The 27,589-nt window shown below is 41.0% G+C and overlaps 1 protein-coding gene across 13 annotated transcripts in view; it reads left to right on the forward strand.

Moving 5' to 3' along the window:
- BRSK2 (BR serine/threonine kinase 2) overlaps window positions 1–27,589 on the forward strand; it is a 304,213-nt gene that overhangs the window by 220,636 nt on the left and 55,988 nt on the right. For all 13 annotated transcript variants that reach the window (XM_071427715.1, XM_071427718.1, XM_071427716.1 and 10 more), the window contains exons 5-9: window positions 473–589; window positions 10,895–10,928; window positions 11,806–11,874; window positions 14,786–14,932; window positions 22,227–22,258. In XM_071427715.1, coding sequence (XP_071283816.1) covers window positions 473–589; window positions 10,895–10,928; window positions 11,806–11,874; window positions 14,786–14,932; window positions 22,227–22,258 — 399 coding nt within the window. The remainder of the gene's footprint in view (window positions 1–472; window positions 590–10,894; window positions 10,929–11,805; window positions 11,875–14,785; window positions 14,933–22,226; window positions 22,259–27,589) is intronic.

Raw genomic sequence — 27,589 nt, forward strand, 5'->3', positions numbered from 1 at the left:
TAAAAAACTCCTAATAGGAGATTTTTGCAGGAGCATTTACATCAAGAAGGTTTTTTCTCTTTATATCATTTATTTGTTTCCTCTTGTTGACAGAATTTGATGGTGTTGCCTCCTACCTTAAGGAGCTGACATATGATAGAGTATACCAGCCCTAAATCCAGGCTGAAATTCTCCTCCTTCTATTTCCCTCAGTTTCTCCCTCATGTTGTGTTGGTTTCACTGGAAGTTGGAGATGTTCCTTTCCTGTCAGGACACTGCAGACCTTCCATTTATCAGGAGAGGGCATCTGGGGTGGTCTAGAATACTGCAAGGATTGGATCTTGGATATGTGTGTCCTCCTGCCTGGGACAGGAAAACAAATTAAATTAATTAAAGTAAAACAGGTTGGATGCTATTCTGGATAAAAAACAAGTCATGGAGTGGGAAAGCTGTTATGGATAATTTCATTTACATTTTGACCCTTTCTTTACAGCCACAGGGACTTAAAACCAGAAAACCTACTGCTGGATGAAAAGAACAACATCCGGATAGCAGACTTCGGGATGGCATCGCTGCAGGTTGGGGACAGCTTGTTAGAAACCAGTTGTGGGTGAGTGTCTCAAAGCATATTACAAAAATGAGGGACAGATTCCAGACATAGAACTTGTCTATAGAAAGGGTTTCTGTACAGACCTGCAGTCCTACACACTGCACTGGTGTTTCCCAGCAAGACGGTAAATTTACATGGTGCATGTAGTGTAGAAGAAAGCTGAAAAAAGGGGGATTTAGTGCTTTACAGTCAAAAGCAGGTCACTGCAGGTATCACATACAGATATAAAAATCAAGGCTTTCAGGTTTGGCTTCATCTGCATATGCTGGTGTGTTTGCATTTACTGGCCATATAATTTTTGGGAACTGAAAGCAGTGGTTGACTGCTTTAAGAAGAGGCTTTGAAAAAATATTAAGGGGTAGAAAAATGTTATTAAATGGAATTTGCATGTCCTCTGTAGGCTGTCTGCTTGCATGCAGCTGTTCATATTCATGCTCAACACTGCTTCTGTCAGCTCCCATGCAGGAGTGACAGGGAGGAAGCAGGTTCCTTTGAAACGACAGGCAGGGCATGAATGCAGGTACAAAGAAGCCTGCCTGGAGGAATATTGCAGGGGCAGTCTAAAGACATTTCCATGCAAATTCAGTTGTCTTTAGGCACCACTGGACCATGCTCCTGATTCCCAGTGCCAAGGTGACTGTTCAGAGGCTGTGGCACTGAGCTGTAGCAAGGGCAGCAGCTGCATTGAGCTGCTGCAGCCTGGCACCACTACACCAGCTTTTAGCTGTGTTAATTCATTTTAACAGCAAGCACAGAAACCAGACAGTACCAGCAGATTTCCACTTCCTCCCATGCAGACTGACTTCTCTTGGCCATTGGTAGTGTGATTCTGATGACTTCAGCCCAGGCCCATCCTCAGCTGGTTACAGTTCATGTTTTTTTGGTGTCTTCTCTGGACCAAGGCAGTTCAAGGTAGTCTTGGAGCCACATGGTTCCCTCTAAAGCCCAGCCACTGCCTCTCAGTCCTAGCTTTTGCTTTCCAAGTCATGAATAATGGATAGCAAAAGTACTTGAAGTTCATGTTATGATAGAGTGCTGGTTGGTGAGTAAACCGAGACCCACCAATTCTCTCCTGTGCATGTCAAGTCAAGATCTGAGTTCTTAGCAGAAACAGATGGAAAGCAAGGAGCTGTGATGCCAAGCTCAACTACAAGGCCCTGCACTTGGGTAGGGAGACACTCAGTATCATCAGTGCAGGCTGAGGGATTAAAGGAGCAGTGCTACTGAGAGGGGCTTGGGGGTGCTGGTGGATGAAAGGCTGGATGTGACCCAGCAATGTGCACTTGCAGCCCAGAAAGCCAGACCTGTCCTGGGCTGCATCCAAAGCAGCATGGCCAGCAGGGAGAGGGAGGGGATACTTCTGCTCTGCTGAGACCTGCACTGCATCCAGCTTTGGGGATCCGTAGCACAGGAAGGATATGAACCTGTCGGAGTGGGCCCAGAGGAGGCCATGAAGGTGATTGGAGGGCTGTAACATCTTCCCCATGAGGACAGACTGATAGAGTTGGGGTTATTCAGTCTGCAGAGAAAAGGCTCCAGAAGACCTCACTGCAAATTTTCAGTACTGAAAGGGGGACTATAAAAAAGATGAGGACAGACTTTATGGCAGGACCTGTAGTGATGGGACAAGGGATAATTGTTTTAAGGTAAAAAAAGGGTCAATGTGGATTAGGTACAAGGAAGAAGTTTTTTACATTGAGGGTGGTGAAACACTGAACAGATTTCCCAGAGAGATGATAGATTCCCCATCCCTGGAAACATTCAAGGTCTGGTTGGATTGGGCTCTGAGAAACTTGATCTAGTTGAATATATCCCTGCTCATTGCAGGGGCATTGGATTAGTTAAGTTTTAAATATTGCTTCCAATCCAAACCATTCTGTGATGCTGCTTCCATCTGTTGCTTGCAGCTTCTTTCAGACTTCCCCTCTAGATCAGGAAATGCAGTCCTCCCTGCAGTTGCCACAAAGCCTCTATACCCTCTAGAGAAAATTGTTCCCCTTTCTTCCATGAGAAAAGAAAAAAAAAACCAGGAAGTATAAAAACCAACCCAGCCTCAATTGCCTTGTAGGATTTTTCATACTTCTCGGGAGCCTCTCCGTAGGGTTCCTGCTCTTGTTAGCACTGAGCTCTGTACTCCATATCTGGAGTCTCAAAGGGAGGCTTCCTTCCCATAAGCTGTGCTGGAATTCAAACCTGCATGCTTCAAGCAGATCCAGCCCCCACGTTGTGGCCTTAAAATGCACTAATAAGGAAATCAATGGAACGGAAGAGATGTGCCTGTAATAAACAGAACACAGCAGCAACGCTATGATCTCCTGCCTTGCAGATGCATTTTTAGTGTGTTGCCAATCACTAGACCTCCATGTGAGCTATTACACCACTTCATTAATTCTCCTGGCATGCAGCCCAGCATGGCTGATACTGGTGTCATGTGATCTCTTTGGTTTGGGGGGTGAAGGAAGGAAGGAATATATAACAATATGCCGCACTGTTCACAGAGAAAAGTAATCCAGTTATGACTCCCTTTCCCTTGGAGCACATGCAGTAACCAGCCTCAGAGCTTTTCAAGGCAACAGTTTTACCTACCCATGCAGTTGGTACTTTCAGCCAGCATGAAAAGGAACAAAACAGAGTGACTCATGGCTGAGATACTGAGCTTTAATGAGATGCTCCTTCATGCGCCCATAAGTTAATTTTGAGAATGGCTTTTCCGTACTGTGAGCACTGATAATGAGATGAAACTGTAACATTTCCATTGACAGTCATGCAGGGAGTCTCCAGGTATTTCTGTCAGAGTGGGAGGCTCAGATGGGGTTAAGCTGTGTGATACAGCTAACTTTGTCAGTTCAGCGAAGCAGGGAGCCTGCAGTCAAAAATTCTTTGCCACCACAAGTGAACTGCTAAGTTTAGTCCAAAGTTTGGGTAGTCTTCAGGTCACTGCAGAGTCTTGACTGGCATCATGAAGAGTAGCCTCATGTAGCCTGAGGTGTGATGTAATTGCATATCTCAGAGTCACTGTTTTCTGGGAGGTACTCCTTAGGCCTGCATGGTTTTCTGTAGCACTGATAGCACTGACAGACTACCTGGAGGACACAATAACAGTTCTATCCAGATGTGTTTGTGTAGGAGGAGGCAAGGATGGAGTTGCTGTTTCACTGACATAATTTGTCATTGACAGACTGCACATTCGGCCTTGATTGTAATGAGTCCCCATTATAGAAATGTGTATTGTGTGAATCCCACATATGCACAGTGCAGAGGAATGTGCTGTAGTTCTTTTTAGTGTTTTTAGACCTTAAGGGGAAGAGGAGCTGTGTGTAAGCTCTGCAGGACTAATTCTGCTTATGGCAGAAATTGCTCTGCAAGGCAGTCTTACAGAGAGATGGTCCTTGAGATGCCAGAATAACACAGTGAGTCTCTGCATTCCTTCAGAAGCAGGGAGGGTCTGTCAGCTAACAGCAGACAAGGAAGGAAAAGAAAGATGTGATAGGTTGCTGCTTCTATTATTTTAGATCCCTTCAGCTCTTCTTCCTCTTTACCCATCCAGGCAGTGGCATGCAGAGACACTCCCCATCTCTTTCTCAGTGATTCTTCCTGGCATGCTGCCTTGCAGTGTTTCACAATGGGAGAGGTTGTCCAATCCATCCTGGGCTGTCACTAGGCAAGAAGAGTGAGTGCCTTTTAGTTAAACCTCAGGTCTGAGACCCAGGTTATCTGAGCTTGATTTCTGTTTCTGCTGAAGGCATTCATGGTGGTCTAGGAAAAGATGCATTGCTTTCTCTGCTTCAGTTCTCCATCTCAGCAAGTCATTGGTGTATCAGCAGACCTGTGGTGAGCAGATAATTCAGAGGGCAGATACACCTCCCTGTCCAAGCACCCTTTCTGATTTTAATTACATGACATGATGCTGCACATATTCTTTCCCCCTTATAATAAACGTGTACATATATCTAAAACTTACGCAGTCATTGTTAGGGTTGCAAATTTAAGCTCTTCAATTTGGAAATGCCAGAATTAGTGCTTTTTACCCCATCTCATCAAGAGCTTCCATTTCCAGCACTCCGTTCCTATCTCCTTCCTGATTTGTACCACAGTCTAGCTGACTTGTCCCATTCATTTCTGCTCCATATTTGGCCCAAATCCCAGATTGTTTTCTCTTTTTTACTAGGTCCCAGCTCTAGTTTCTGTTACCTGGTTGTGTTGTGAGTCAGTTGCTGCCAGTCCTAGATCTACTTCATTAGTTTTGCACTCAGTTTAAGTTTGGCACCATGTGGTAACCCCACCCACAGCAGCTCAGTTGCAGTTAAAAAAAATTACTCTATGAAGTGTTGCCGCTGCAGGTAGGATTTTGATTGTAATGGTCTCGAGGGTTTCTGCTAGTAAATGCAAATTGCAGTTTTCTAGTGAAATGCAATATTTCTATGATATAATTTCTAGAGAATGCAAGTAAATACTCCGGTTTTCCTTTTGCAGGGGAGGATACTAGAAATTTTTCTCTTTTTTTTAATATGGAAAAGCATTTACTTAAAATTAGACTTAGATAGTGGAAGTGCTTCAGCCCAATCACAGCATGCATGCATACAAATACATGAAACCAGTCTGAGACAGACAAAAAGCAAGGAAAATTGTTAAATTGAAAGTAAGTTACAAGGAACTTAAAATGAGGATTATAAAGGAGGATTATAAAATACCAGACAACCTTATTAATGACCATTGGTACCAGCATCGCCTGTAATACATCACAAGGTATGTTAAAAGAACTTGGATTTTGCAAAATCAATCCCTGAGAATTTAAGATGTGCTTTTCTTCAGCTTGACAGTGTAGCATTTACTCAGCCTGTGCACATTAGGATATGCCCATTAAGTACAAGCTTGTTCAGATTTTTTTTCAACAAATCTTTGCCTCATTTGATGATTGGATGGTGTGTTTTTGTGAGTAAACAGCTATTTAATGTTTGGGTTTTCCTCATCATTTATTTTATGGATCCATTTATAACTTCTGCTCACTGCATTCAAGCCTTGCTATGAATGCTAGGTAGGATTTCATCACTGTGTCTTAGGTTTCCAAGTATTAATTATACTGTTTTCATATTATGCTTGCCACATTGATCTGGTTATCTCCATTTTTATGAGGACACAGGATTCTGCAAAACGAAACTCAAAATTGTCAACCACTTTTGAGTGCACAATTTGATGCTCTTGGGGCCCAATACCTCAGGATACTTGATGCTTGATAACAGTCCTTTACTGGGAGAGCACAGTGCCTACCAACTGCACCTGCTGCTCCATGTGCTTATAAATGCTGGAAATTAAACTTGGATGTGTAGCACTGTGATTCTGAAAACTGGGAAACATGCAATTCATAATTACCTGTGAACATCTCTGTTTAAAGCACCTGTTCATTTTCTTTCACAGAAGGATTCTCTGGCAGGGACAGGGAGTTTGATTCTCCCATGTGTTAATCAGCTGCATTCTTGCAAGTTTGTCCTTATTGACACTAAAGTTCCCTCACATTGCTACTTCCCAACTTCAGTCACAAGTAGAAAAGAGGCGTTGGCTACACATCCAACTGACTTACCTGCAGAGCACAGTGTAACATTTTCAACCTTTTTTTTGCCAGTTCTTAACTTTGAGTACCTAATTTGGTAATCCTTATGCCCTTTTAATACAAGGGTCTGGTTAATTTTTAAAATTAAAACCTCTTAAAGGTTCCATGATTTAAAAATATGAACTGATAATTAGTGAATTGATTTGCAGATTCCCCAAAAATGTAATTGCACCCGAGGAATAAACAGCTGTAAGATGGCTGAGGGCTAGATGCTGAGTTTTCTCATCCAAAGGTAAATGACTGAGTTGAAGCTTTAATGGCAATCTAGCATTCAGCCTTGACTGCACCTCCTACCTTAATTACAGCCTTACCTGCAGCTCCTGCCTTCAGTGCAGCCCTGAGTACCCACTGCTGCTGGAGCCTTTCGTTAGTGTCCCCCGCCTCTCTTTTCTCTGTGAGCCGCAGCTGTCGCTTTCTCTACTCTGAATGCCTGTGTCCTTCTCCTGAATTCCCTTTATCTATTTTGCTACTCCTCTGATCTTCCCCTTTGTCTCAGCCCTTTGCTACCCAGCATGGGGGGAAAGCAGAGGCAGCCTTTTGCTCTAGTGGGTAACTCCTGCCTCTGAAAGCCAGCTTGGAGACAGTGATTAAGAGAGGGGAAAGAAGGACTCTAGAATCCAGCAACAGCAAAAACAGCCAGATGTGTGAGGATTTCTCTGCAGCTGTACAACATCCTATATCAAGGTAACTTCATGCCTTGAAGAATAAATATAATAATGAAATAAAATAATAATAAAAACAGAGGAAAGGAGATTTCTTGTTCCTCCCTCTCTGCAGAAACTCTGCATCTGTCTGTGAGGCCTAAAGGATGGCCCTCAAGGCAGCTTTTTTTCTTCCCCACATAGTACCATCTTAAGGCATGGGACCAAAGGACTGAGGCATGGACACTCATCTTTACTGGGGCTTGGGGACCCATCAGGCAGTGTAACACATGATTTGTCTCAATGTGGAGTAGGATCACACAGCTTTTCCTGTCCTTCTTGATCAACCAACCACTTCTCTGGCAAAGCAGTTACTGTATGTTCCCAGATAAACCATATGTGCCCAATGGATTTGTGTGTGTGCAGTGCAGATCTCTCTAACCCATGTAAAAAAAAAACTAACAGGTACATCACATCTGCACTGAATATATGGCCCTGGTTGTCTCAGATCTACTGCAGCTGCACAAGATCTTGATGTGCACAGATCAAGAACTACTTTTCTAGTTTCTCAGATGAAATTCAAAAAAGATACATCAAGGATATATACATTTCTTTCTGCATGCCTGACTTAACTGTCCCGAGCTGTCCTGGATTTCACCATTCCTCTCTTGTCTTATTTCCTCTGGTTTAAATCCCATGTAAATGCACTAAGGTCGCCTAAGAGCCTTAAGATTATTGTGTCCTAGAGTCACAGCGCTGTGAATGACCATTCAGAGAGCCCTTCCTGCCCTAGGGAGACTAGCCTTGGAAAATCCCCATCACCCTGGAAATAAACACTGCCAACATCAGTGCTTTTTTGCAGCAGTACCCACAGGCAGCAACTCTTTCTTGATCTTGCTGAGCGATATATTTATTTGTTATCAAGGGCAGACTGGGGCTTTTGCTGCACAGAGATGTAGCAGAATGATGAGGAGGTGGCCTAGGGGAAGAGACAGGGAATTTTGCTCTTGACACGTCTATATTGAATAATTAGTGATAAGAGCCAAAGAAATATTCATGACTCTGTAGAAAGATAAATAGATTTTTGATTAAATTTGAGTTTTGTCTTAACAGCAGTTGAAGTTGCTGTGTGATTGGTAGCATGGAAATGAGGTTTTTATGGATTCTGGCTGACTGGAGGATCCCTTTTAAAGCTGTTAGCCAAGATAATGCTGCAGATATCTAGCTAGTATGTGCTGGCAAGAATTCAGAATGGCAATGCCAGAAACCTGTGCTCTCTGGGCAGTTGCAATGCAGCTGTTGAATGATTTAATCAATCCAACTTGTTCAAAGGATTTATTATAACATTTTCTCCACCCAGACTCTTAGACTTTTGCAGAATTTCAGTGGTGCCTTTTAAGATCTATGGCACATTCCACTGCAGTTCAGCAGACTTCAGGAAGGAAAACACTTCAAGGGCATTTGCTAGTGGGACACGTAAATACCTATGTACCTATCTTGAGTTCTTCACAACACTTACATTCTTCTTTTCAAGGATATTAGCACAGGAAGCTTTCAAGGTGGTTGTACTGCTCAGCACCCACAATTAAGAGTTCTGAAATCTTTGTTGGAGTCATAATATACAAATAAGAAATCAAGAACACTCTGCAGATTGAGATACTAACTCTTCCAGTGCACTCCAATGCCATTGCCATCCAAAAAGGATTGTATTGAAGGATATTGCTGAACTGTACAGGATGCCTTGCAGGATTTGAGAAGTCTGGCTGAAGTTTCTAGGTCAGTCACAGGCACCTCCTGTAGTAGCCATTTAATGTACTCTGTGTACATTTAGAGAGGCAGCTATACCTTGCAGAACCTAAAATACATGTGAGAGTAAGAAATTCAAACATGCTAAGTGATGGGAGCTTGACAGTTACCTAGAATGTGTCTGCACTCCTTTTACCTCCCATATATTTTTCAAGCCTAATGTGATGTACAGAACATGTTAGAACTGGCCTTTTTGTTCTGAGGTGACTAAACTGGGCAAATATCCTTGATCTATGCAAGTCCTGCACTCTTTTTGCTACTGTGCAGATTTTTTCCAAATTCCAGTTGCACTACTATGTTCCCTACAGTTCCCACACTGCCCTCCTTCAGTGTTCTGTGTAAGCAGTCCAGCACTAGTGAGAGTTGTACTTGTCAGGCCTGGGCTGCAGTCCCAGTTGTGGTGCTGCTCCTTACTTGTGCTCTGTGTGTGCCTTAGGGATGGCCTGTACCCTCTACTCTGCTGTTAGATATGAGAAAAAGACAACATCACTAGTCAAGCATTCTCCCAAGAATAATTTGTCTTCTAAAAGCTTACAAAATCATATGTTAGTCCAGTGTTGTGACTTTTTGTGGTTTAGACTTTGGAGGTTTGGAAAGAATAGGTGTAGTGCAGGTCTTGGTTTGCCATAAAGAGGCAAATTCACAGGAAACAATACATTTTGGAAGTTTGGGAACTTGTACATAACATTAAGCTATTCAGTTTCTCACTCTGGCCTCACTTTCTTGTAGTGTGAAAGCTGCAGTGGCATTGCTCTTTCTTTAGTCAGAAGAGTAGACTCATGGTGAGGTTCTGGTCACCTTTTTCAAACAGGCCAGCTGCAGCTTTTAAAAATGTTAAGTAACCTTTTCCATGTTTCCATGGCTGTCAGTACAGAGCTACGCAGAGAGCCTGGGTAGTCTGTCCTACCCACTAGACACAAGACTGTTCTTTCTGGCCTTCCAATGAGCAGCTCCATCCAGCTCTCTGAGGGAGGTTCTGGCTTTCATTAGCTGTTTTAACTCTTGAACCAAGGTTTTTAAAATGTAGTCTAAACTAAGGCACTACTGAGCAGCCAGACTGGTTAGAATACCTGTGAATAGCCCACCTCTTAAATGGGCCCAGGATTGGTGTTGCATTAAATATTGGATAAAGTGGCTGAATTCTTCTTTTTCTGAAATTTCTGAGGGATCAACTGCATTTCTCTCTCCTCATGGAAGCTTTGCTGTCAAGGTAGCTGCACTCCCAAGTGTACCCTGAGTTTATTGTCATGCTCTGCCAAAAGCTGTGATACCAAATCAGGGCATTCCATGCCCATGGGATGATATTTTGCCACAAAATAATGTAGTGTGTATGGAAATTCAATTAATGGGCTGTCTCACTGGGCATTAATATAGCATCCTAGCACAAAGCTAACCTCGCTGTGCTTCTGGTTTGCTCATTACTTTGTGAGACAGGTATTGCCCAGCCATGATTGCATTTGTCACAAGAAACACATGCACAAATGAAGACAGGCTCAGGGACTGCTGGGAGGTGTCAGTATAAACAATAGCATGATTTGCACACGGGTTTCAGACAGTTTGCATCCCTTTTACTTGTCAAGTTACTTTAATGAAGGCTATAAAATAAATAGCCATGGCTATAATCTTTAGGAATTAAAATTATTACCTGGCAAGTTGAAGTAATTAACTCTTCTCAGCCAGGAATCAAACAAGAGATATATGGATAGAAGGATGTGAAAAGAATATATTAACTCACCAGGTAATAGTGCTACTGTCCATCCTTTTTTGTTTTTTTAAAGAAAAAGAAAAGGCATGTTGCAATCATGTATTGGCAGCTTTTGTGACCATTGGTGTAAATGACAGTCATCTTAGCAGAAGAGACACAGACGTGGTTTAGGGATGCATCTGTCTTTTTTCCTGTAAAAGGCTTTGCAGTGTGGGCCTTCCTTTTAGTTAGATACAAGGCCAAGTTAAATGGTGGGATTAGAGAGCTGGAATTTTATACTTACAGAATGTGCCTCATCTCCCCTTCGTTCCTTGTTTTTAAGAAATTCATAGCAGGGCCATAGAGTTGTAAGTTATGCTAGTTCTTGACCATTTTCTGAGCTTGTTAGAAATATGTTGTTGTTGAGGTAAGGAAAAATGTGCTGGTTTGCACACTTGTATTCTGTATAAGCAAATCTATCATCATTCTGCTAAACAAAATGGAAACGCACATAACCATAAATACCAGGCTGTTACATGCTCATTTGACTGTGTTTTGTCTTTCAGATCACCACATTATGCTTGTCCTGAAGTCATCCGGGTAAGTTGGTTAATATTAGTGTACATAAATACCTTTTTTGAAGTGTCCCTCATTACAAGTACACAGATAGATCCTCTGTACACGGAATCTGCCCAAGACAGAGGGAAAGAAAAGGACACAAGAAACCTAAATAGATTTTTGTTTGTTTGGGTCAGCCCTGAATCAAGCCACATTGGGAAATGATTGTATGTTATTCTCACAGTACCTCTGCACCATGTGATCAGACAGAAGTACAGGAGCCTGACTTAATTTGATCTTTTGACCCAAGGGACATAGTCCCCTCAGCTTTTCTGTCTCTGATGTAGCTGTCATCTCAGTAGAAAAGCTGGGGTTGACTGTCAGTGATGTTGATTTCCACTAAACAATATTTTTTTCCCCCTGCTTTCCCTTTGTCCTCTGAAAATAAGTATCCAAGATTTCAGTGCCCAGGATTGCCCTCTTCCAAAGTATGTCTCTACTGTAAAGTCAAACAGGAAGCACACAGGAGAGGCTGTCTAGACAATACTATGAGTTTTCAAATAACATGGCTGGTGACAAGCTCCCTGAAGAACCAAGGCAGAGAAACACACCTTCTTAATGCACCTGTTACTCTGTTTAAATGCCAGGTCTGATAATTTGTGAGTTGTCAACCATTCCTGCCCTGCTCCCACTTCTGAGCCTTTTCTCACAGATCCCAGATAAGACTGCAAGCTGATGTTCACAAAAACTCATTTAGCCGGCTGTGTGGTGCCTTCCTCCTAGTTGGGAAGGCCAACTTGGGAAGCAGGTAGCTGAACTAAATGTAGGGTTTCCCATTCTCCCCTCTCTCATTCCTGAAGGATAATGAATTCATTTACTAGTGATCGGTCTTTTGAACCTCTGTGTCTTTGCTGCACAGGGAGAAAAATATGATGGAAGGAAAGCAGACGTCTGGAGCTGTGGAGTCATTTTGTTTGCGTTGCTAGTGGTGAGTCATCTTCCTTGCACTAGCCTTTAAAAAGAAAAGAAGAATCTGAAAGTGCTGCTGTATTTAATGGCAATTCTATTGACATCATGTATGGATGGGTTTTTTTTAGTCCTCTATTTTTGTATCTCTCAGTGGCATCCTTTCCTCTTATTTCTACATCAGCCCCAAAGGAAAAGCATGAGGAATATTTCACTGCTTCTTTGAAACACTGTTGCCCTGCACAGAAGAGCATTGACAGCCATCAAAAGCTTGTCTCTGTGAATGCTCTTTGTTGTTTTGTGATGTTGCACCACGTTTTTTGATGGGTAAGGATATGTAGGGTTACAACTCCAGGATACAGAGTGTGTCAAACAAGTCGTCCTTCACGGGATCAAGATATGGCTGGGTTTGGGATGTGTTCACTTTTTTCTGCTGTATGTATATATGTGCTTCAGCAGGTATATGCATACATTAACTGCAGTATTTTTTCAAGGAAGGACTTGAGAACCTCATCTTTGTTTCATGAAAGCAGTGAGCTACATTTTAATTTGGTACACATGGGAATATAAAACTGAGCCAGTAGTACAAAGTTTAAATTAGTTTCCATCTGGCTCAGTAATACTTTAAGTGTTCAAAATGTGCCATCGTCTAGCTTATCCTTCTTTTGATCAGAGTTTCAATTCTCTGTGGAATTTATTCTGAAATGAAGTTCTATTATAACACTCCTAAACATCCAACAAATGGGTGTCCAGCTGAAGGCAGATAGGCTTGGCATTTGTTACCAATTTCCACAGTATAATGTAGGAAAATATAGTTTATGTTAATACAAGCATATATCACATGCAGGTAAAGTACTCTATATGAATATAGGTTTTATGTGCATGTTAAGTGCTTTATATCTGTAATAGTTCATCTGATCATCTATAATTATAAAAGTAACAAGCCTGAAGTAAAATTATGATATTTTTGTACATTTATCAGTAAACCTAATTGCTTCACTTAAACGTTTTATTTTGGAAAAAGCAGTTGTAGAGTGTAAAATGAGATAAATTCTGGATATTATTTTTGTTTAAATACTTTTAAATTTTAGAGGTTTTTTGTATCAAAGGATATGCTGATTCTTTTTTAATGGTTCAAATCAGAATACCTTAAAGTAATCTCAGTATGATGCTTTAATTTCCCTTAACCAATCTTACTCCTTTTTTCCTTTTAGTCATTACAATTCACTGACATTTTTGAAATTTTAATTTTTTTATCTTGATGTTGCATTGGAAGAATTTTAACTGTCACACTAGATAGCACCTGGTCATCTCTTACTGAGCAGTTACTTTCATAGCTGATAAAATAGAAGTGTATAACGAGCTCTTAATATAACTTCTTGAATTCGTAAGAACAGAAGAGAGAATGTGTCAAGATGGTTAGGATTTGTCAAGCAGGCTTTTCATTTTCAGGGGGATTCTCTGTCAAGCTTGGGTGTCTGTTGCTGCATCTTCATCTGTTCCTACATACACACATGAGCCTGAAGAATTATTGAAATAAGTCTATTATTGATGGAAAGTGTAGAGCTCGCCAGTTAATTATGTCAGGACAAACCCTGCAAAAACTATCAAGATATGATAGCAGATGGTAGTAATAAAAGAGATGTAGTTGTTACCTTCAGGAAATGCCACACAGTGTCCTTTCTGACTTCATCAGGGCTTAAATTGCATTAGCCAAAGTACTGAACTATCAGAATTGATTTTCCTTTAAGTCTGGAATGGATAGGAAAAATGCAGGTAACTCCGGGGGTTGGTTACAGAAGGCAGGGAGAGGCTCTGCCTTCAAGGCCACTGAAATGAACAAACACCAGTAAGCAGTGCCCAGTCGTGGCTGCCATCAGGTGGCTTCCTGAGGCTGCTGTAAATGGAGCTGTTGTTCTCCCTAAACCATAGACACAGGATTGCTTATACAGATGCACTACTCACTGTAGTAAGAGCAGTGCCAGAGCTGACAACTTAAAACTTCATTATCACAGCAGCTGACAGCTTGCAGCTTCCCACAAACCATCCTGGAAATCAAGGAAGCTCAGCACCTACTAGAATTAGGCAGTGAAAGAAGGAAGTGAGAATATCTAGGAAGGTGCAGACTTGCTATAAAAGGGTATCAGCTGCAGTCAGTAGAGTTATCCTAAAGATTTCGACTTCTCTTTTTCCTTTTTGTCCTTGCAGCAAGGATAGGTCTTTTACTGCTTTTTGTGGCAAGCTGATGATCTATTCAAAATGTAGTTTCAGCTAAAAAAACTTCAAGCCATTCATGTAAGTGAGCTACAGTAGGGAAGCAATAGGAACTGATGACCTGACCACAGCATGGGAACTGGATGGAGTATATTAAACAGGTGGAATGTCTGCTGCTTCCAAAGGCTAATGTTGGTTGGGGTTTCTTTCAGCTGTGTCATTTTAATGCTCTGTCAGAAAGAGCATGTTCTTTACTGAAAGTCTCTCAAAAGCTGTTCACCTCCTTTTCAATGTCTGCAATAAATGTGTCTCAGGAAGATTAAAAATAAGGAGACGATAAACATTGCCACTGTGAAAGTATGCCCAGGAGGAATACCAGCAGATCAAAAGCTTGAACTGAATTTAAGTGAATCCGCGCATCTTTGGTGAATTTGCCTGGAAAGGCAATTTCATATTTTATATTTTATTTTATACCGGTAGTCATTTTCTAATTAAAGGTCTAATAAAAAAAACAATGTCCTCAGTTTTGTCTCCTGTGTTAGAGGAAATACAGCAGCACTAAGAAATTTTGTCTTTTCAATGGATAAAAGTTTTTTCGCTCATAATAATATATTATGAGCTGACTTCCTCTTTTCCATTCTCTCACCTGCTTATCCTGGCTTTTCTCCTTTGGCCGTCTCCAGTTCTCTCCCATTGACTGCTCTGTCCCATCCCTGCAGGGTGCCCTGCCTTTCGATGACGACAACTTGCGGCAACTGCTGGAGAAGGTGAAGCGTGGAGTGTTCCACATGCCCCATTTTATCCCCCCCGACTGTCAGAACCTTTTGCGGGGGATGATTGAAGTGGATGCCTCGAAACGTCTCACGGTAAGGAGGCGTCGTGAGCAAGGCTTCATTTCTCGCTTTGTTGCAGGAATGGTGAGCAGCTGAGGTAACTTGGTGATTTGGTGGCATTCCAATGTGTTTCCTCCTGAGCAAAGGAGTGGAGTTGATGGGGTCTTTGGGAAGAAGTTAGTTACCGTCTCTTTTGAGTCTGGAGGACAGATTGCTTTTGTGTTTTTTCTGTAGCCTCGTGATTCCCTTTCATATGTAACACTGAGCATTTAGGAGAAATCCCTCATAGCTTATCACAGAACTACCGGCTCATTCACACATTTTCGAGTCCACCTGAGTTGTCTGATTCTTCTGTCTGATACAGCAGTTTGCTGGGGGCATGATGTAAGTGTTTGAAGGTCACAGGTGTTAGGACTGGTATTTGAAGCTTTGCCATTAAACAGAGGGTGATTTTCTTACATTTCTGACAGAAGTGTTGGCTTCTCACTTCAGGCCACATAAGCTGCATTGTATTCTATCCTGCATTTGCTCTGCATTATCCTTTAGCAGCCTTCAGAGCAAGTGTCTGCCAAGTCTGCTCTTTCATCCTGTGCCCTCTGGTCCTGAGCACTTAGTCCCACAGTGTTGAGCTCCTGGCATTCAGCTCTGAGTCTGCATCTAGGATACATCCCATCACTACAACAGAGACCCTGCAACAGTGAGGACTGTGGAGTGATTGTAGCCTTTACTGACGCTGTGTTAATGTTTTAGGGAATTAAAAAACATTGGCAATTAAAATAATAATTTTGGAAAGTAAGGTTGCCTGCTTGTCAGTGGAGGCGTGTGCCTTTATGGGTAGATTGCCCCTGTAAATCCTATTGTCAGGCCTTGGTGATGATTTTATACAGATTTACTAAGCTCACAGATTCTGAGTGGGAGTATGTATAAAGAAATGTAAATTTAAAACTCCTCCTGGTTCTTCAGTCTGCTAAAATATTTATAAATAAACTCTCAGATCACTGGTTGGCCCCTCTGCTGAGATTGGTAACAACAGCATCAGTCTGTGCCAGCTGTGACGATGCTTTTGGGATGCAGACACCTCTCTGCTAAGAGGTTAACTGAAACTCCCTTCACAACTCCCTACAATAGTACCTGACATCTGGGTTGTTCTTTCATTCATTACCAGTCCAGGTCGTGCTCTATTTGGTGGCATAGGGGAAAAGTTAATGTTATTTCTAGTATTTTGCAAACCCAGTAACCATCACATTTTGCAGTACATAAATAGCACTGATTGAAAAAAAATTATATTAGGCGCCTTAAAAGACCTTTTTAAAACAGATTTTTAAAGAAAGGAATAACATTTTCCCAAATATATTCACAGAAAGAGCACTGTAGAGGTTAGAGCAATATCCTGAGAGACGAGACAGCTGTTCTTCATGGCCAAGAAACTCACAGAGTCCCTCTCAAGCTTAGCTTCCTTTCCATGATGTAAACATACCAGCTTCTCTCTTGTTTTGTTGGGGTTTTTTTCTCAAAAAAGTGCCAATGGTCTAAGTATGTTAGGGAGCAGGTCATCAAGTGCTAGATCCTTCTGCAGATTGTTCTGAATTTTTCCACAGGGCAGAAAATAATAAATAATAACCCTAAATAATTTGAGTTGTGCAATGTACATGCATATGAGAGAAAGCAGTTGAGGTAATTCAAGGTCTCAGAGTGACACTCATCCACCTCCCTTTCTTGATCAAAATTAACCTCTTACTTCCTTAGGGAGGGAAAAAAGCCCAGATCAGGTAGTTATTGCCACATACTAACCATTGAATTATGAATAAGAATTTGAAATAATACATATTAAAGAGCTGAGAGCTGGGAGGAAGAAAGGTTGGCTCTTTGTTATTTGCTGCAGTCTTTTTTTCATTATTTGAGGGTCTGTGGGTTTGCTGTCCCTGCTGCTGTCACACTCCTGTGCTGTTAGTGAGCTGCTTGCTTTGACTGCCAGGCAGAAGGGAGCTCTTTGTTTACTGCACAGGAGCTGGGAATATAGAGTTCATTCTGAGGAGAGAGCTGAATTCTATTTTAGCTGTGTCCTATGAAAAAGGGTATAAACATGGGTTTATTTGGAAGCCTCTATTCCTAGAAAATATCTCACTTGAATCAATTTGATATTTATACAAAGATGTGAGCAAAATTGCAGCTTGGGTACAATAAGCACAGATGTAGCTGTTACCGTTACTGATCATTTGCTCAATACCTCACTGGTGAATTCAGCAGAAAAATATAGTGAAATGTAAGGTGACTAGAATTTTTTTTCTTTCATTTTTCACTTCCCCTCTCTGCTTTGTTCCTCTTTTGTTGATTTGTATCTCTTCCTTTTCATCCAACTGCATTTTCCTCCCTGCAGTAATTGCCATTTCACAGCACACCCACACCTTCCCCAGTCCATCTGTTAAAATGATCAACAAAAACAGAACCAGCATTCACATTTAACTGTCATCATTTGCTTCAGTGTTGGAGCTTGAGAAGATTAATGGAGGGGAGGGTACTCACAATTATTGTTGCTGGCCCTTTCCAGCCTTAAGAAGCAGGCATTACCTTTCTTTGTATATGATTCATTTGTGGGAACAGGACTTCATTATTTCTTAGTGGAATATTGTTCACACTCACCATGTGTTAAGTAGCTTCAAATATGGTTAATGGGACATCCTTGACCACTCTCATTTACTCTGCCTGTTTTACTGAACATGCTGTAAAATAAAAGAATTTGTGTTTTTCTTTGATTAAACCTAAATTTTTCATTAAAAGTTGATCCTAGCTCCTGGTGATGGTATGTCTGACCACCCATATTTATGAAAGGGGAAGTCAAACAAAGAATGAGTACTAAGATGATCAGCATTTGAAAGAGCCTGTCTGAATAGTATGGTGTAAAAAGAGCTTCAGTTAATGTACACAGATAATGTCTAAGAAAGGTTGTACTGGTCATCTGCATATTCATTAGAGGTAATTACTAGGGAGAGAAGGATTATTTAAGCTATAGGAAGATACTGGCACAAAACCAAAGATATGTCAAATGGCTTTAAAGGAAAGTAGGCTAGAAGCAAGAAGAATTTTAGGTATATCCATGGGGTTCTGGGACAACCTTCTAGTAGGAATAGTGTCAGGAGGGAAAAGTGAAGTAGTAATAAAGTTTGAGAAGGCTTAAGGGAGGTGTGCTCTGGGTGCCTAAAGTACTGCAGGATGATGTTTCTTGTAGTTATGTGCTCTTCAAATGATTCAGCCTTGCTACAGCAGAGAATTACAGCTCCTATAGTAGAAACCAGTTGGACTCTCAGCCAGTATTTTCTTCTCTAGGAAGACAAAGGGCAGAGGCACTTTTCTTTTAAAGATGGATTAGCACTATTGAAAATTTGTTTCTAGAGCAAGGTGGATCAAAGCAGATATTGCAGAACAAGCTATTCCAATAAAGCTGTTACTGTTCTAACATTGACATCTTATACTAGACTAGAATGACTTGTTTTCTATGCTGGGTATACACACAGGTGGAAATACCTATCCCTGAATATTACCTAAAAATTCCTTTAATTGCACCTAGTTCCAGAATCTTCTCTCTGCTTTCTGATTTTGTTTTTTCTTGGATCTGATGCTAATCATGCTATGCAGAATCTAAAGAATATTAAGAAATTAAGAAGGGAAAACTCACCTGATTCATTTCTGTAGAAGGTCTTATGGTAAGGTGCCTATTCCATAATTTAAATTTTCTCACTTTACAACCTGTAGAATGGAGGCAATTGACCAGTTGATGTATTTAGGCTGCCAAGGGCCTGTTCATGCCCAGTGGACCTAGGACAGTGATACTTGCCCATGTCAAAGTGCCTGGAGGCTGCTTTAGTACAGCTGCTACTGCTGAAATGGGTAATGGTTTTACCAGTGCTGTTTGCACTGCCAGCCTGAACCCTGTGGCCAAGAAAAGCCACAGGGTTTTTGTGTCTTGACATTACACAGTAGGTTTAAAGCCCAGACTAGGGAACCTTCTGGATGAAGAAGATTCATTTGAGGTGTGGATGCACAGATGGGTTTGAGGCTGGTCTCCTTCCGGACAGGGAAGTTTGAAATTTGACATGAGTTCAAATTCAGAAGCCCTCATCTATATCCACAGACTTTAAGAAAGTTTTTCTTCAGGGTAGAACTTCTTAGCTTGGCAACTGCTCTGCTGAGATCAGTGCCGAGGATGTAGACAGCGCTGTCTTGTTTTCCATCTGCCTGTCTGTCTCCATCTGTTGTTCCCTGCCTTAGAGTTCAGACGTAAGCTCTTTGTGGGAGGAGACCTCTTTTACTGATGAGCTTGTGCAGCTCTGTATCACAGTGGGTCTCTCATCTGTGAGAGAGGCTCCTCAATGCTTCTTCAGTGTACAGGTTTAGTATTTGGAAGTATTTTTACGTAAAACCATGATAAAGGAATTCTCCCTCTCCTTCCATAACAGCATCTTAGCCTGCAGAAATCTCTCTGACTGTGCATGTGCAGTGGATCTGAGCATGTTTTGTTATTTCAGAGATGATGTCATGAGACAGTTGCCTGCAGTGACTAGGAGACATTAGGAAGGAGCATTTTTACAACTTCCATAAAATGGTATTAAACTGGGCAAACTCATGTGCAAACAGTAAGAAAAACCCTCTGGGAAGGGTTGTTAAATGCCTTTGTCACTTAAATGCATTTAAACATTGTGTTTAAATGAAGGCAGGAGTGAGATTAGCTCCCACTGTGTATCTCCCTCCCCTGCACTGCACAGTAGAAAGCATACAGACTTCTCCTTGTCAAAGCCAATCGCCCTCCCATAACCCTCCTGTCACTTTAATGCAGACAAAAAGCAACAAAGCATTAATTAATTACCTTTAAAACAGTAGTGAAGATGTTGGCAGCAGCAAGCTCACTTCTAATAACATTTCAATGCAATTACATTTGAATCAGCATAGGAAATGGGTTTGTAGAATACTTTTCATATCTGGGATATCCCAGCATATTTCACAGCAATGGTTTTGATGTGGATTGAATGGCAGATGTGTGGGTAAACAGCAGCCATGAGAGCTGTCATACACCTTCAGATGTGTATCAAGGTGAAATGGGGCATCTCTTTCAGAAAAATGCTGTGTGTTCATTAGTTTGAAGGAGGTTGATCAGCAGGGGCAGGCAGGAGTCATTTGACATCTTCTCTGAAGGAGCCCAGAGGCTCTGTGACTAAGACATGGACTGGTGACCCTCTTTTCTTTTCCCTCTCTAGCTCAGAAACTGAAATGCTGTTGTCTGCTTTGCCATGGTATTTCTGCATATCACAGGCACACAGAAGCACAGTGTCCCATGGAGACAAAAAATGCAGCAGGAGAAGCAAGCATGAAAGAGACTTGGACATTGCATAGCTGTATCATCTGCATCTTGTCTGAAATCATTAATCTCTCTAACCCTCCATGTGGTGTATGGGAAATAATGAGTAGATGTGGTTTTACCAGCACAGGAGGTGCAGTTCACCCCTTAGCAGATCCTCACAGAACTATACATCTGTTAAGGAACAATTCTAAAATCCTGCCCTATGGAAGCTGTACAAAATAGGCTCTCCTTATGTTCTGTGATTGAACCTCAGCTTGCACAGAACCAGAAGGAAGAGGCTGTGTCTCCAGGCTGTTGGGGGAACTCCCAAATCATATCTTCATCTCCACAGGAGGTGACAGTGTGTCAGGAATACTCCACTTTGCTCTTAAGAGAGCAGTGGTTAGAGGGCTGCCTAATACGGGGAAATTGTGATGAAGGGGAGTTACTGTGGCGGGCTGATGCCACGGCTGGAAGCTGTGCCAGTCTGCCTGGGCTGCTGGATGTGTGTGCTGGGGCCACTGGTGCTGCTTAGAAGACGGATATTGTGAGTACCAGCTGCACCTTTGGTTGCAGTGTTGATGCAGTCTGGGGTTTAGAGGAGGCTGTTTGTTTCCCACACTGTTCCCTCCAGCCTCCTGTCATGCTTTCCTAAGCTGCATTCCATTGTTTCTTTGTTTTCAGGAAAAGCCCCGACTCACTTAAAAAAATTATCTCATATATAGCCAAACTCATGTCTTACTGTTTTCCCAGACACGGAGCTGTTCCATAGCACAAAGGTCTCTGATTCCTTGCTCTCTGAGGCAAACACTTTGTATCTTTGAGATTTTGTTGTTTGTCTGTTCCTATCCTTTTCTTTTTGTTTCTTTTTCTCTCTGATTCTAATTATTGTGGAAGTGGAGTGTAATAAGAGCAGGACAGCTGTCACCATTCTTCCTGACCATTGTAATGGGTCTGTGATTTCCTCTCATATGAGTTTTCTTCCAGCTCTCTCCTGTCTTTCCCCTGAAAATTGCACAAATGTGAGCCCGTATGCAGTGATATGCATTTTGTTCTGCACCTACAAAGGTGCTGCATAATGATGAATATAAAAAAAAATTCCCACATAACAAATAATCCCTGGACATCTAAGAAAAGTTATTTTCTGCTGTGATGATTAAAACAAAACATATTTGGAAGGTTCTGCTGAAAGTAAGCCATATGAACCTTCTGTTCTGTGTGCTGTTAAGGGTTTCTCTTCGGAAAATCACATTGCCTTCTTCTCCTGTGCTTGTGGGAAAAGATGTCATTGTAATGTTGGTGGAATCTGCCTTCCATAGGTGGTCATGGCTACTTTTGGCTTTAACCAGTCCTTCATTGCATAGTGAAATTCTCATGTGTAGAACAGGAAAGAGGGCAGTAAAACAAATTCGTGGTCTCGTGTTCAGGTGCAGAATTAGTAAATTGCATAGAACCTTTTTTGCTTGGTCCTTATAGTTCAGTGATAAATGTGAAGCCAATCTAGAATGTGTCCTGTATCCAGGAAGGTCACACCACAGATGCACAAATTATTTTGTTAATTATCTGTTTGAACCTATTTTCTTCTTTCTTCCTCTCTCTTTTCCCCCAAAACAAAACTAGAAATGCAATTTAAGTATAAAGGATCAGCTATTATGCACATACAAAAAGGAGCAGTTAGATTACAGAGGGAAGGACTTGGGAAGGGAAAAGCTTGAATTTCCAAAACAGTTACCTGTGAAGCTTTGCACTTAGCATTTGCCTGGGACTTGCCCCTGACTGATGAATTATGTCTGGAATTACAGTGCCATTTCCAGTGGGATGAGTATTTATTCCAGTAGGATGAGTAGTTCTATATGTGGCATAAAGTTTCTGTTGTATGCATATGTCCATCTCTGAAATTTTGGATTTACTTGAATAAGCCTTGAATAAGGATGACTTGTAGAGTTACCTTTTCTATTTTACAGCACTAATTCCTTGTTTTCTTTTCCTTTACAGCTAGAACATATTCAGAAACACATATGGTATATGTAAGTAACTTTTTAAAAAATTTTTGCATACGTTCATTGTTGATTCTGGTATTCTAGTGTTCTGTGAAGAAACCACTAGAAGAGTGAGACTGGAGTTTGAAAGCAGGTTTCACATATGTGAGAAAAAGAGGCAGAGAACAGAAAAACATCTTATTTTTTATTTTTCTACCCTTTGCCACTCATATAATTGCATTTATATGTACCAACCCAGGAACATTTTTTGTACAATCGCTAACAACTGTTTAAAGTAAGACATTCAGTCCAGCAACTTGCTGTGTTAAAGAGATACCTGCAGGTGATCAGCAAAAAAATACCCACCTAGCAACCATATTTAGTTTGCTATCCAAGTGCTACAGACAATCCCTTGTAATACCTTCTTGACAAGAAAGCTTTCATTTGTTCCTTCTTGGCATCTTGGCTTTTCTCTGAAGTAGAAACAAAAATGATGATATTGATAAGTAAGCACCTGTGACCAAGAGCTTCTCTGTCTCATAATCCCCGCTCCTTTCTCATAGCAAGCTATGAGGCTGTTTCTGACCTTGTAACCTGTTGATGTGAGAGTACTTCTGTGACTTGATTAAAAACAGCAGTCCTGACAGTGAAACAGGAGGTCTGTGAGAAAAGTACATACTTGTCTGGTGGTTTGGGTGTAAGGAAGATTGATGGCTTTTAAAAGTGACCTTGCTCTTTGTGTAGCCTTAGTAGTATTTCAAGAAGCCTAAGTAAATAAACTTTTTCTACTATGATATCCTAATCAAATTAAGGAGACTATTTCACATAATAAACAAGGAAATTATGCTTGGATACATTTCCCAGGTGGGTGATAAGGAAAGTCCTACCTTCATAATCCTGTCATTACTCTTGAGAAGTACTCGAGGACGATGTGAACTGATATATAAGCCTGTCACCATGAAAAAAAAAAAAACCACTTTTTCTTTATTTGTTTTGTTTTCTCTCTAATTCTGTTTTATGGGCCATGTTCACCTCTGGATTTATATGACTTCAGTAGGACCTGAGGGGGTTTTGTTGAATAGTTAAGAAAAAAATTGGAACTACGAAAAAACTTAGTTCACCTGAAATAGCGGCAGCACTCTGCCCATGGCTTTTCCATGTTCTCTTCAGTTACCAGACATGGCAGCTTTTTAAACTAAAGAAGTACTGGAGGTTTCCTACACATACTTTTTTTTTTTTTAAACTCTCATGGGTAAATATAGAACAAATGGAGTGGGAAATCTCTAATTGTAATCTCTAAAATCCCTCCTATAAGGTCTTGCTAGCAATTGCAGAAGTAAATGCTGTTTGCATCAGATTGGACAGATGATTCCCTCTGTTTCTTCATGGAGTGAAATCAGCTGACACTCTCCAGGCTTTTATCAGAACTGGAATAGGAAATTAAAGGAAAAGTCATTGATCGTGTATATTGTTATTTTTATCCTCCTCAAGATTTTTGCCTGGAACTTTTCACTTGTTGAAGGACTGTTGTCCCAGGCTCACATATTCAGTTGTGCAGGTGTGCATTACTTTAGTCTATATTTAGAATTTGAAGATCTTTTTCATTTGGAGATATAAACATTTGAACACTTTCATGTACTTCTCAGTGAAGGTCAGACTCTTTGATAATTGACACAGTAAACTGCATCTGAGACTGTTTTCAGAAGTAGAAACTGAGTTTGCAAAAGCAAGTCTCCTCTGGACTCCCAGGGTAGTCAGCGCAGAAAGGCTCTTCCAGATATCTCTTCAGGTTGCCTAAAAAGAAGTTTCTGCTCAAAATAGCTTTTTTTAATGAGTCTCTTTCTCATTTTCTCTGTACTGGCCATGGATTGACCTCAGAAGGTTAACATCCTGTAGCTAATTTTAGTCTGTGAATAACCTTGCCGCCTCCAAAACTCAACTGCTTTCATCTGGTAATGTTTCACAACCTCTTTGCATTTATTTTGCCTGGAAATACTTATGCTGACAGAGAAGGGGCTGTAGTGTTTTATCCTATGGCTGTTTTGCTCACCTCTTAATTTTTTTTTCTTTATTTTATCTACTATTCTATGTAAAATCTTCATCCTTTGTTATCTATAGGTTACTGACCTGAAAGTTGTACTTGGAACATTGAAGTGGTTTCACTTGGTTCTTCAAATAAATATTGAGGCTACTATAAAACTGAAGAAAAGATTTAATTGCATATTTAGGCAGGCAGAGAAAGAGGTCTTGAAAGTTGAAATCATGATTCACAAGCCTAAAAAAGGAAGAAAGAAACCGAAGTGAAACCTTTCGTCAGCAACCTCCAGTCCTTGCTCTCCCACCCAAATTAATTCAGTGAGGTTTTTCAAGCCTTTTTAATTGAAATAATTTATTTTTACCTCAAATGCAGGTTATCATAAACCAGAAAATAAACAGCAGTTATTTTCACATTTTTTAATAAAGTAAGAGGACAAATAAAATTACCTATTATGGTAAATACCCATTCCTGTAACATTGAGTATATTGCCTTAATTGTGAAGGTACCAACTTGCTAAATCAAGAAAAAGAACAAATGTACTGGTTCTGCTTTGCTTTACACTGATGCAAATGGGCATCTCGGTGAGATTCATGAGAGAATTTCATGGAGAGACTGAAAAAGTCCACCCTGATCAGGAATCACAGCTATTGTATCCACCAATCCTCACAAAAGAGGGTGGGTTTTAAAGCAGCAATTACATTCATGTGGGCCTTTAAAAAAATATATGTGATTTGCAGTAGTCACTGTGTGACATTGTTTGATGTCTGTGTGGGCTGCAATGCAACAAATTTGTCACTCTGCTAGACTGAGAATGGAACAGGCATTGCAGTCATGCCAATCACAGCCCAGACCCGGTGATTTTCGTTTCCTGAAGCTCTGAATTGCGCTGCCAAATGACAAGACACCTCTTTGCAGATTTTACTTGTACCTGATGAGGCGGTGTGAAAATTCCTGACTCTGTCTGAGGCTGACCAGGTGCAGGGCATAAGGAAATGCCACCCTGGAGTGCAGGGAGGATGGCAAGCTGTGCTCTCTAGAAACGGCTCCTGTGCTGATTGATACTGAAGAAAATTGTAGCTTCTATTCAGACAAGGGCAGCTAGTGGGAAACCCAGGTTTCCTGGAAATTTTCAAAGACAATAATTCTTTTTAATCTCTTTTAATTACCTTAAGGACATCTGCTTGTAACACGAATGATTAATTAAGTCAATACTTTTCAGAAGTGAACTGTAGATCATTAAAAAGCAAAAACACTCAGCTGCTGTTCAAAGGTCTATCCTGCAAGAATTTATCTTAATGACAAGCTCATCACTGGATTTAATAGTGCAAGGTTATGAACTAATCATTGCTTATTACCTTCTGAGAGCTAGATCTTAATTCTAAGAGGTAGCAGTAGTGACCTCTTAGAAGGAATAAGATGTTTCTTTAGTTGAACAAGGATTTTTGAGTTTAGCCCTTAGATTCATGATGATGGTGGCATTCCAGAGTCTCACTTCTGCAAGACTCAAAGGAGCCATCAGAAGCTATGTTTTAGTGGTTTAACACACAAGAACAAATCCCAAGTAGCTGCAGATTTTATGACCTCTGTGTTTACTTACAGTCCCCTAAATTGAATAAAACTGAAAGGGTATGTGTTAGTGCTCCTTGTAAAAGAGGTGGGATCCTGACCCATGTTGTCATGACCCATGTAATGAACACCAGAGTCTGACTCCATGACATCCAGGTAGGGCTGAGCACATTTTCACTGCTTCAGAAGAAGATAAAATGAACAGTTCTGAGGAGTCTTTTTGCAAGTGATCTCCCACAAACAGAGCAGATGCCTCACAACTGCATTTCAACTTGCTTAAAAATGAATTGCAAGTAGCACTCAGCAATCTCCTGTGATTGTCCCAGCATGTGACTGTCCTATTCTGGATACATTGACTTAGTATTGCTTTCTTACCTTGGAGGAGATAATCTGCATTGGCTCTTTTTAAGGTGTATGGCCTCTCTTTTTGGTACACTGGCTGAGTGTACCAAAAAGAGAGGCCATACACCATATGAACTTACCAGAGCTGATTTCTAACTTACACAAGAAAAACTAAGGACATTTGGATTGGAACGCCTTTTTCTGTGTAGATACTTGGATAGCTTACATTGAGTCAGGAACATTTTAAACTGTGTGAGCAAATTCACAAGTTGTGGCCACCTTATTTTTTCCAGCATCAAAAAGAAGGATTTCTTCTAGTCCAAACACAGCCCCTGTAAACAGCAAATGGTGACAGTTGAAATATTCATGATTGCTGTTGTCCATGCTGGGAGCTTGGACACAACAGTCACACATTTGCACCACATAAAGGAAAGGGAGGACCTCACTCACAGAGCAGGGAAACTTCAACATTGCATGAAGCAGCTATTGAGGAATAGCAGAGGTTCAGAGTAGACAATTTCTCCAACCAAAACACAGACACCACCACCAAACCCACCTCTTTGAGTGGATAAAGTTTACATTAATTGTTCACTGCCTTCCAAAATAAAATCAAAGGATATTCAGGATGTCTGCAATACATATCATTAGTCAGTTAGATATACCCTGACACCTTGACCTGTTTCTTGCAGTCATGGCCTTTAATTGCAATGAATAATCAATATTTCCTGAGCCTAGTGAATGGGATGAGATAATTGTGCAGAAAGCCTGTGTTAACTACTTTTGAAAGAGTAATATGTTCTACTGCTAATGGTGTGTTCTGAGGTCTGCCACTGACCTCGGGCATCGCACTTGAGCCAAAATTTTCAAATTTGCATGTCTTAAGAGAAGCAGAGATTGTCATGTTTGGGTGTGTAATTAAGCAGCATGGTTTTCCCCCAAAGCCCTTTAAAGTGTCAAGTGGGAGCCTGAGCATGAGGTCTCTTAATCACATTGGAAGTGTTAACGAAAGAAACTGCTGCAGTGCCGGTCATAATCAGAATTGGTGAAAAAGAGTGATGGTTTGTTCAGAGCTCCTTCTTTGAAAGGGAATCATTCAGCTTGTACTTTTCAGCCTGATAGTCTGAGGTCTGGCCAGCTGATGAGACAAAATCTCTGAAAACATGTAGTGTTTTATAAATGTTTGGCATTAGGATGCTGAACAGCTGCTTCTATTACAAGGGCACTGGTAAGTGAAGTTCCTATTGCCTCGCTGGCTGAACACAGACATTTCTCATTAAAGACCCAAATCCACAACCTGCTGGTCAGTCCTAGCCTTCGTGACAGTTTCTTATGAGAATAATATCTGTCTGGTTGGAAGCTCTGGTCTCTCAGTGGGAATTTAGCAAGCTGTTTCCATCTGTTGCTGCAGGCTGTGTTTCAGAGTATGGGTTCAT

This window comes from Agelaius tricolor, unplaced genomic scaffold, assembly GCF_023055355.1.
Source record: "Agelaius tricolor isolate 1412-34295 unplaced genomic scaffold, bAgeTri1.0.p SCAF_5, whole genome shotgun sequence".
NCBI lineage: Eukaryota > Metazoa > Chordata > Aves > Passeriformes > Icteridae > Agelaius > Agelaius tricolor.